The following is an 11,011-nucleotide window of genomic DNA, read 5'->3' as shown; positions in this document are numbered from 1 at the left end:
AACAAGATGTGATCAACAGGGTTTTACCTGACTCACCCATTATCCTGCTGAGCGCAGCATTTCTTGTGGGTGATTCATCAAGCCCCTCAAGCCCGCTGTAGAGGGAGTGGGAAATCCTTCGTTCTCTATCATCCAACACCGTTTCAATGGGCAGCTCAGGTCCAGAGGGGCTCCCAGGTGACTTCAGCTGCAGAGAGCGGGGGCGGGGGGCGAGGTAAAGTCAGAACTGGAGGCCCATGAACAGCATGGGGGAGATTAGACCAACTTGCCCAGGGTCTGCATCGAACTGGGTACCAAATGAACTAGAACTTTTCACCCTGTACCAAAATAATTTGTGATGACAGCTTTGCCTAATGACCAACTTTCTGTGCCACTTTACACTGTGCCTCCCATGAAGTTCTGTCAGATTTCAACCACTGGAGGAAAAATATGTCTATTAAAGGCTTTTTTTCCAAACTCACCTTGTTGCTTATTTTTTTTCAGCTTGACAGTTAGTATCTGTTGAAGTCAATTTGAGTTAGGGTCTAATTCAGAATTCTTTATGAGATGTTGCGCTGCGCTAGACATGCTTCATCGTTATCCGAATGGAGGCTGGAATTCAAGCCTGCGTTTCACTCTTAGAGTGCATACGTACACCTAACAGCACACCTTGGTGTGTGTGGTGGGGAGAATGACCACCCACTCTCTAAGACCTAAAGACCACTTGTCAGTTCGGGTGTCTTCAACAATACACTGAGCCTCAGTTTCTTCTGCTGAAATTAGAAACAATCATCCTATTCTCTCATTGTGATCTTAAGTATGAGATAGTAACTGAGAGAAAATAAACTACACAGGACATTGACAATACAGAAGTAAAAACCAAGTATTCTAATAAGGCAGGCAAAGGTAGCTATTTTGCAAATATATAGAATCTGCTAGATAAGCAAAGAATATAGGTGGATTCCTATCACCAAGAATTAAAATAGTATGGGGCGTTCTTTAAGACAGCTGTGCCTTATAAAGTCATATACTTCATAAAAATAATATGAGTGAGAACTCTATGCTAGTAAAGCCATGAAACAAGAAGGAACAAAGCACACAAATCCTCCCAGTGTGGGCTCTGAGGTTAACCCCACCAACTAAAATCTTATGATGCTTTGGAGCTGGCTGGCAGCCAGAGACAGGGAAGGCGGTGGTTGGGGGGGGGGGGTGGAGGGGCCGGCGTGGAGGCAGGGGGCACAGCACAGCAAAGTGGAGAGAGGACTGCACATTGCAAACAGAGGAAACCACAACTGTGGTTCACCTGAACAATTACAATTATTATTTCTGTTAGAAGCTATCATCTGTTTAACATAAATGAGATATTTAATGAAGTTCCGAATTGTAGACTTATCTCGCCCAGTTTGATAAGCACTGGGGAGATTTAATGCATTGAAGGGTCAACACAATTACAATTGGAGGCACGTCAAACTGCGGAAGAATAATAAACTTGCAGCGCTAGTGAATTAGACTCAATAAGGTTTAAATTGTGAAATGAGGATTTGTGTTATTCGTTTTTTTTTTTGTTTTTTTTTTTTTAAATTGCAGATTACAACTGACAGCTTTACCGAAAAGTAAATTAAATATTCCAGGTCTTGGATGTAAAAAAATACAAGAAAATTTTCTGAAAGAACATTATTCCTAAATTCCAAGGTACTTTGGAGAAGTAAAAACAAACACAACAAATACCCAATACCTTTAAAAGCAGGCATGTGTGAATTTTTTTAATGAGCACATACATTAGAGACCTGCTATACAAGTCTCGACACAGAAGACCTGCATCCTACACAATAATTTATTTAATCATAAGACAGACAACACATCCTCGAGTTTGCTTAACAAATACATTTAATTGAAGCATATAACTGCAATTTTCTAGATGATAACATCTTTATAAAGCACCTTTACGAGAAATCCCTAAATATCCCAAGAGGCTATTTTAGAATTTTATAAAGTCAAATAAAAATTCCATTTAAAAAATAGCGCATGCAGGCTTTCCAGAGAAAAACAATAAGATGCCTGTTCACTAGGAACCTTGTACTTGAACACTTTCATGGGAAAGCTTCTGTACCTCCCCACCTCCCTAACCATGTCTAATTTGCATCTCAAAAGACAGATTTAAATGAAGACATCAATGGCCAAATACATAAATATTTAACAGAAGACACAATGCCTTTTAATTTCTTTTAAAAAAAAAAACTGATTGGGGTACAGAGTTTTGTTTTAAATCTTTTGATGATTTTTTTTGTTGCAAGCAATTGAGTTTAAGAAAGAGGAATGCATCGCATCATCGGAGTGGGAGCTTAGCCACTCCAAGGAGGGCAGTCCTGGAAGACTGGCCTGGCCTTCCTGCAGTATGGGCTGCTCCCAGGCCCTTCTGATCTCCATATATAAAAACCTTATCAAATTAAGCTTACTTCGAAGAAGACGCCAAAATAAAAGAACTGCAATTTTCACTTTGTCGTTTTAACTGCAAAAAATGTTCTTCCATCCAACAGAACTCAGTCCCGAGTAGGGACAGTTGTGTGGGACGCCCTCAACTCCATCCCTAGGAAAATAGGAAAGCCTTTCCACCCATTAAAGAAAACTAGGTTGCAGCAAGATAACTCATACTGGGGATCAGCATAAAGTGATACAGTCTCTTCCCAAAGTAATGTGGAAATGTATGTCACAGGCCAAAAAATATCCTATATTCTGTGACCAGGCCATTTATTTCACTTTGTGGTCACTATCCTCACAAAATAATAAGTTAAGTGAATCATAAAGATTCATGCTGATCAATATTTATCAGAACTTCATCTACAAAGACATAAAAATTGGGAATTACCCCATATCTAAAAACAATGTAAATGTAGTATGCTCTTAAAAAGATATTCAAATGATCATATATTGCTTTTATAATCAGAAAATAATAAGTGCTATTCAATAACAAAGAACTGGATATTGTCCAATGAATATGCTTCATATTATACACTTGGCCTACTCTTCCTGGGAAAAGGTAAAATATTGGTTTCTTTTAAAAAAACTAATACAATATCTGTGGGGCTTAATAAAATCTCAAGTTGTTATAAGTGTGCAATAGTGGGTCAAATCATGTCTTTCACATAAAGCAAATGTATCCCACCATCTCAACTAGAAACGGTGAAAAGCTGGCATAGATATGGCCCTAATCCCCTCCAGCAAACCTAAAACTGGGTCCCAGTTAGTAATTGGCTCGATCTTATTATCCGATATTTCAGTCTTTATAAGCTTATTCTAGTCTATCCCCAGTTCCTGGCACAGAGCAGGTACTGGGTGAATAATTGGATGAATAAATTCATTTCTGAGTGAATGACTCAGAGTTCCCTTAAATCGGCTTAGAGATCTTATACGTATAGGCCATGTGGAAGCGGGCCTTTAAAGCTAAGGGCACAGCACAAGGCTGAAAGTAAAAGAAAGTTGATCGAGATTACAATCACACATTGCAGAAGGGACTAACATCCAAAGGACAAGTTAACACAGGACAATGAATAGTAAGACAGGGTCTAGTTTTCTTTGGAGAAGAGTGGCCGGAGTTTCAGGGTTCAGTTCCAGCTTCTACTTCCATGCAGAACCACAGCTAATGTCCTTCACGCCCCCATGTGGCTGACAGCACGGACCAGAGGATGAAGTAAGCCTGGATGTGGCAGACCCAGAACGCGATGGCCTGCCTGACGCTGGGACTCGCGGGTTTACTGCCCACCTCTTCCCAACACAGCCAGAGTATCAACTGCCTGAACCCCACACTCACAGGCAATCAGACCCTCTCATGTGCATAAGAGGGATGGACACCTTGCTTCTAAATTACTCTGCCACTACCTTGGCCTTGCAGCCATTAAGCACCTCATTTGACTTCTCTGTATTTATTTCTTCATATATAAAACAAAGAGAATCGTAAACGATACCTTAGGCCCCTTCCTATTCTAATGTAGCTTTCTAAGAGAATTAAACGTAGAGACAGAATTCATTTTAAAGTAGTCCTTGGTCAGTTCAGTGAGTTTTGACAAACTGATAAACCCATGTAACGTACACCCCTCTCTGGATAAAGGGCATTGCCATCACCTCATTAAATTCCTTCCTATTATTTCCCACTCAATCCCAACCCGCCCAAAAGAAACCAATGATATTTTCATCCTAGAATAGCTTTTCCAGTTCTAGATTTTCATATAAATTAAATAATATTAATAATAATATAACACTAAAAATAAGTAATATAAAAATTAATAACCCCAATTGGTAATCAGTTTGTCCATTGCTATAAAAATTGCTGCTGGGATGATTAATGAGAGTTTATTAAATCAATAGGCCAAACTGAGAGAACTGATACTTCAATGATACTGAGTCTGCTAATCATATATCACTCCACTAATTTAGGTCTATTTTAATTTTTCAGTGACGTTTTATACAATTACGAGTACAGAGATTACCTGTGTTGTTAAATTTATCCCTAAGTATTTTATGATTTTTGATATTATGGTACATGATATTGATTTTTATTTTACTGTCAAATTGTCTATTCCTAGTACATACAAATAAAATGGATTTTGTCCATTGGCCTACTGTCCTATGATCTTGCTAAATTCACTTACGTGTTCTAAATTGCCTTGTAGATTCCTTAGGATTTTTTACGTAGAAATCATGTTATCTGGAAATAAAAAGTTTTATTTCTTCTTAAAAAAAAAAAAAAGTAGTCCTTGGTGACTAAATTCCTCAGCATGGGGGCTAAGACAAAACTTACCTGGTCTTATTCTCTATTGGTACCAAGGCAGGCTTTATATGAAATCATGTCTAACAAAGATATAATGAAATGACTGCAAACTAGGTTAAATTGCAGTAATTCTTACCAATACTAATTTCCTTGGAACATTTAGAATTATCATAATTCTCCTACACAGGTGATTTTCAATACCCATTTCCCAAAGTTCTCCTTCAAAGTCCTCAACAAATTTGTCCTTTGCAATGATACCAATGTTTCTGCCTCTTGCTTTACGTATTCTTTCCAATGGAAAAGATGCCAAAAAAGTTCATCCATCCTTCAGGAGCACAAAACAAAGGAAAGCCATTTCTTTTCTCTCTCTTTTTTAAAGAAACAATTACTGCTTACGGAATATTTTTAAATACTTAAGTAAGAGCATTAGAGCTAAGGAAAGTGAAGGAAATCCAGAATCACTGCCAAAATATTAATTCTGTTACCTTGCCTTGTTAGAACTTCAGTGTCTAACAGTAACTAAGTTAATCTTTTTCTTCTAAAAAGGCTCAACTCTCTGGGATTATTTCCCTCATCACTCAGTCCATGTTTAGGTGTCAGCCTTGGGTTGGACCCCAGTGATGGAGAGATGAACAAGGTCCCACCCATCTCAGAATTTGCAGTTCCCGCCAAAGAAAACCAGAGAGGAACCATGATGGTGTGACAGCTGCTCCCTGAAGGTGAGTACCCAGGGCTACGGAAAGGCTTTGGAGAGAGGATACTAAAATCTAAAGGCTGACTTTGCTAGGACAAGGAGCAGAACTGACTCATGTGGAAAATCCAGAGGTGAAAGGCAGCATCAGACAACTGAGAAATTTCAGGTCGTGTAAGGGACAGGCTGGTGGACACAGGGGCTGGTTTGTGCACATCCTAGTGGCCACGTGATGGAGACTGGCACCCATCCTGGAAAGGAAGGAAAGCTCCCGAAGAGATTTCGGCCGGGAGTGACACGATCAGTTTGTTTTGTGGGAAGATGTGCCTTACTGCCGTGTAGACAAAACGGGTTGAGAGAGAAATCCTTCAGGGGGCTGCAGCAGAGAGCCCGGTGAGAGGATGGGGTAAGGGCAGGGGGATGGAGAGGAGTGAGGGAGGAGAGAAAGATTCCAGAGGAGGAGGCGACAGAGACAGGAAAGGCATTTGAGAGGTCAGAGCCACCCCAGATTTCCAGCTTCTACAAGTAAAGAAACAGTGGCGCTATCTCAGAGGGAAGGAGGACAAGGTAGATGAAGAACTGAGGGAGGAATGGGTTTTGGTGGAAAAAGCATAGATGCCTGAGAGGCATACCAGTGGACATCTCCATGGGTGGCTGGACAGAGGGATCTGGAACTAGAGTCCTGAGCTGAAAACAGGACCACGGGATTCATCATAAGGAAAGTGGTACCTGAAGACCAAGGAACGAAGGTCTCCCAGGGAGCAAGTGCAGAAGAAGACACAGCCCAGAAAACGCCTTGAGGAACACTAAGCAAAAGAGGAACAGGCAGAAGAGAGCAGCCTTAAAGGAGACAGAGGGCCAGAGTGAAGCAGGAGGAAAACGGGGAGAGCTGGCAGGAAAGGATTCAAGAATGAGGCAGTGTTCACAGACTCCTGAGAAGTCAAGTGGAAGAGACTGAGAAACATCTTCTAGAAAATGTCTCAAATGTGCTGTATGGGGACAAAGACCAGGGAAGTGCAAGGGAAGATGATACTTCGTGCCGAGAGTTGCCAATTTTGAAGAAAACGTACTAAGATAACAGACAGCACTTCCCACATACAGAAGAGGGCAAGGGAAGACGTGACAAAGCACAAAAGATGTGCTTCTGCAAATTTTCATCTTCTCTAGCTTGAAAATAAGTATGCAAACCCGTGATTTAAAGATGAGTTAGTAAAATATAGTTCTGTGATATTGTCAAAGGCCGGACCACACGGCTGACAGATGGACCCAGGAGGAGAGAACTCAGCACAATATTCTGGCTTGAGGTTCATCCGTGACAAGACACCCTATGCTTATATCAATATTTACGGTAACATAATTTACATGTACCCTCCCAGTAATTCAGGGAGATGTTTTTCCAAGGGTAATATATAAGTACAACAGCAGCAAAGTCATGTCTTAAGACTTATGGGAAGCTGAAATGAGCTCTTCTGTCTTCACAGAATTCTTTAGTTAAACCCTGTCAGTACAAAAGGCTTTTCGCTGGTATTACAAAGAGAGCACAGCACTCGTGATAAGATTTTTTTTTGACATAATTGCTTTATAAGCTTACTCTATCCTAAGAAATAGTAATAACCAGCAATGTATGAAAATGATACCGTAAAGAATATTGAATATTAAAGTCTATTACTGCCTACTGCCTCTGTTCCCTTACTTAAATCATTTTCATTCACACAAATTCATATGCAGAAGTGAATGAGACAGAGATATTGCAGTGGGATTCCAATTCCATGTGTTTTATAGGGCAACAGGGGATCAAATCAGTGCTTTTATCAAAACATTTTCAGGTTGGTACAGGTTTGTTAGGGGAACAAGAGGGAACCGCCTGAGCCAGACAAAAACACGTCTGGATTCAGGATGCTGCCCTTCAGTAAGAGTCTTACATTTTAAGTCCCCCTATGACATTTCAATGTTTCTCTCTAAAGGAAAGCTTTGAGAAATTTTAGTTTGTTTTTAAAGAGACTAAGAAGATGATCTATTGTCCAGGAGAACGTCCAGAGAGGGAACTCCATCTGTCTTTATTCACCACCGTATCCCCAGGATCTAACTTATTTTCTGAATGTAGTAGATGCTCAATGAACATCTGTCACACGAATACAGTCTTAGGGTATATGAAATTATTCCATTTTTGAAAAAGACCTAATAAAGAACAATGTGTCTTGTGAACTTACTGTGGAGAATTTTTCACATAGCTCTTTGGAGGACTTACATTAAAAACATCAGTTAATGATTTGGAAACCAATAAAAATTATCATTCAAGAAAGCCAATCCAGGGGCTTCCCTGGTGGTGCAGTGGTTGAGAATCTGCCTGCCAATGCAGGGGACACGGGTTCGAGCCCTGGTCTGGGAAGATCTCACATGCCACGGAGCAACTAGGCCCGTGAGCCACAACTACTGAGCGTACGTGTTTGGAGCCTGTGCTCCGCAGCAAGAGAGGCCGTGATAGTGAGAGGCCCCCGCTTGCCGCAACTAGAGAAAGCCCTCGCACAGAAACAAAGACCCAACACAGCCAAAAATAAAAAAATAAATTAATTAAAAAAAAAAAAAAAAAAAAAAAAAAGAAAGCCAATCCAGTAGCCTACTCTGAGGGATTAGCATTTATATTTATAATAAGAAAGTAAATGTTTTACTTCCCACAGTTTTCCACTCTGAGGATTTTAGTTAAGGTGACACTGTTCTCTTGTTGTTGTGGAAACTAATTTGTTAATTAGCATTAAGCCACTCTCCATTTGGAAAATAAAAACAAGTGTAAAAATAAGTCTACGGTCAATAAACTTTGGAAAATCGGTCATCTCTCCACTGACTACCCACTGAGCTCAGGGGTATGTGGCAAAATCCTATTGTATTAAGGGATCGGATGAGCCATCATCGATGGCTTGCTTCATATATTAAACACAGATTTTAAAATTAAGAAAAACACCTAAGCAGTTTAGATATAGTTTCCGGTTTGTACCATTTGCTAATCATTTTCTCTTAGTTGATTTAAAAATGTGAGGAGTTGAGCATCAATAAAAACAAAAACAACAAACGTGATACTTTCAGCAAGCAGGTCCCACCTGTTTCCTAGAGGTGGCACACACTTTATAAAAATTCTTTGAAAAAACTTTTTTTCAGGTTCTCATATTAATTAACAAATCTGTATATAATTCCCTTTAAATTCTCAAATGCCCCACTATCCAAGTCTACTTGGTATGTTTTTACTATTTGGGAAGACAGATGTTCACACCCTTTGGGAGAGGAAACCTTCCCACCCATGCCTAATTACAGGCGGCAGCACATGTGCAGAACCCACTGCGGCTTTATGCAGCAGATACCACTGAAAAGGCAGCCCCTCTGGAGGAAAATACTCAGCCCTACAGTGAAGGAGAAAGGGGGCCAGCGGGTAGGAAGGGGGGCTTACACTTCTGACAATGTCACAAGAGAAAGAGACTCTGCCCTGTGAGGGGCTTTACAAGAGGCACCCATTTTAGATAAGCAAGGGAACAAGCAATCACTTCAATGTTTCTCCCTCCTGGTTCAACACTGCTGAACAGAAGAGAAAGTGCGGGCTCTGAGCAGGAAAGCGTGGCCCTGATTCTTGAACCCAGCTAAAGGTGCCTTCGAGGTCCCAGTGTTATCTGTTGAGGTGGCAACAGAAATATTACTGCACACTTAGGGATATTTTGATCACAGAATTAAGAAAACAAATCACAATCCACTGACAGTACAATAAACTCTAGCCAGCAAAGATAATTGAGAGTCTTTCAAGGTAAAGCCCCTGGACCTGCCATTCTTGGCCCAATGTTAGGGAAGAACTTGGTCCTACGACCATTTCAGATGCCTTTTGTCTTTCTCATTCTTTACCTCGGTGCCTTTGGTTATTCTCCTCGCCACAATGAGCTGGATCATTCCTCGCTTGTTCCCTTCGGTGGACATGGACCTCCGGAGGGTTTCCATGGCATCCTGGTTTGTCTTGCCCAACAGGGATTCTCCATTCACTGCTATCAGTTGATCGTTCACCCGAAGCCTCCCATCCTGGGAAGGAGGCAGGTAAAAATAAGTGCCATTAAATAGTCTGTGATAAAAGAAGCTGCTTTCCCTTTCGTTAAAAAAATAAATAAATAAAAACAAAGCAAAAAGAAAAAGAAAAGGGCTTTAATACTAATGGATTATGCCCAATTGAACACCAGCATAATAATGTGTAAGCAGCCTTTGCAGCCTGTGTCTACTTCAATCATTTATACATTTGTAAATCAAGTCATTATCATAATCTGTTTACCAAAATAGCATACTAATTCATAGGACACAAAGTGATTACTTTCCTGCTTCCAGAGACACCCAGAGAGGTTATTTACACCCAGAGAGGTTATTTACAACATGCAAAAGCTCCAGGCTATTAGACAATTGCAGAGAAGTGCCCCCTTCACAGACAGCCAGGAAATTTTCTCTAGACTGGGAAACAGGAGAAGTGACCCATGGGAGGGGAGGAGAGGGGAGGGGAAGAGAGTAACCTTTCCAGTAGGTTAGCTCTGTGCCAGAACCTGAGCTAAGTCTTTGCAGAGATAATCTCCATTTCACTGTAATGACCATGGGCTGTGAATTCTGTGAGACCAAAAACGGGGAGTCGAAGATATGAACTCCTTTCAGTGAGAGATCACTGAGATTGCACTAGTTGTTTGATCATGGATGGGGTATTAGGAAGAAAACAGAAAACATTTAAGTGTTACAGGGTATCAGAATACGCTACCCCAAAACACGCCACTTTGGCATGGGGATTATTTTAGCAGAAGGCAACTGAGAAATGGCAGGCACAAGAAGGGGACTCTGTCCTCCCTGCTTCTGGCTGAATGCGGGCATAAAGTTCTCCTTGTGAAGGTGCCCCGTCTCTTCTCCAAAACCTGGAAGGGGAGAACGACCCTCGCCACCAGAGACAGAGATGCACTGAGATGAGTCTACAAAATAAGCCTTTTCTACCATCGGTTTCCTTCATACATTTACCATCCCACTATTTACCACACCTGGAAGTCCGAACCCTCTTTCTTTGTCTAATCCCTACTCCATAATTTATCAGCATTTGCTAAAATGGTATATAAGCTTCCAAGTCTAACCGCTTCTTTAGGTTTTCACTTTTCCTGTGGAGCCCCCATCAATCAAATTTGTAAACTTTTTCTCCTGTTAACCTGTCTTTTGTCAGTTTAATTCACAGGCCACAGAAACCGAATCTAAGAGGGTAGAGGAAAGAATCTGCCCCTACCGCTTCCATGTTTCCAAAATAAGAACAGGGCTGTAATTAAACATTTTTGTGAATGAGCATAAGCTTGATAAGGTTGACATTTGCTTACTTTAGATGCTGCTCCTCCATTAATAATGGACTTGACGAAGATTCCTAAATCTGCGTGGTTCTCCTTTGACCGGTTACCTTTGACACTGACGCCAAGACCAGCAGATCCTGAATCATTCAGCGGAACTTCAAACGTCAGAAATTCCCTGGTGCCATCGGGTGTGAGCACAGTATCCTCATCTTCTGCTTTCTAACAGGAAACAAAATTGCACATTAT

At 40.8% G+C, this 11,011-nt stretch overlaps 1 protein-coding gene across 27 annotated transcripts in view; it reads right to left on the bottom strand.

Annotated features, from left to right (window-relative positions):
- The window catches only part of PARD3 (par-3 family cell polarity regulator), a 625,186-nt gene that overhangs the window by 239,076 nt on the left and 375,099 nt on the right, over nucleotides 1-11,011 (bottom strand). For 14 of the 27 annotated variants that reach the window (XM_082385255.1, XM_082385273.1, XM_082385252.1 and 11 more), the window contains 3 exons: nucleotides 10,796-10,984; nucleotides 9,318-9,488; nucleotides 28-187 (listed from right to left, as the gene is read on the bottom strand). In XM_082385255.1, coding sequence (XP_082241381.1) covers nucleotides 28-187; nucleotides 9,318-9,488; nucleotides 10,796-10,984 — 520 coding nt within the window. The remainder of the gene's footprint in view (nucleotides 1-27; nucleotides 188-9,317; nucleotides 9,489-10,795; nucleotides 10,985-11,011) is intronic. The other 13 variants (XM_082385261.1, XM_082385259.1, XM_082385260.1 and 10 more) reach the window with 1 other exon arrangement.

Source organism: Balaenoptera borealis (genome assembly GCF_965194805.1).
Source record: "Balaenoptera borealis genome assembly, chromosome: 3".
Classification (NCBI taxonomy): Eukaryota; Metazoa; Chordata; class Mammalia; order Artiodactyla; family Balaenopteridae; genus Balaenoptera; species Balaenoptera borealis.
This window is presented reverse-complemented; position numbering and strand designations above follow the sequence as displayed.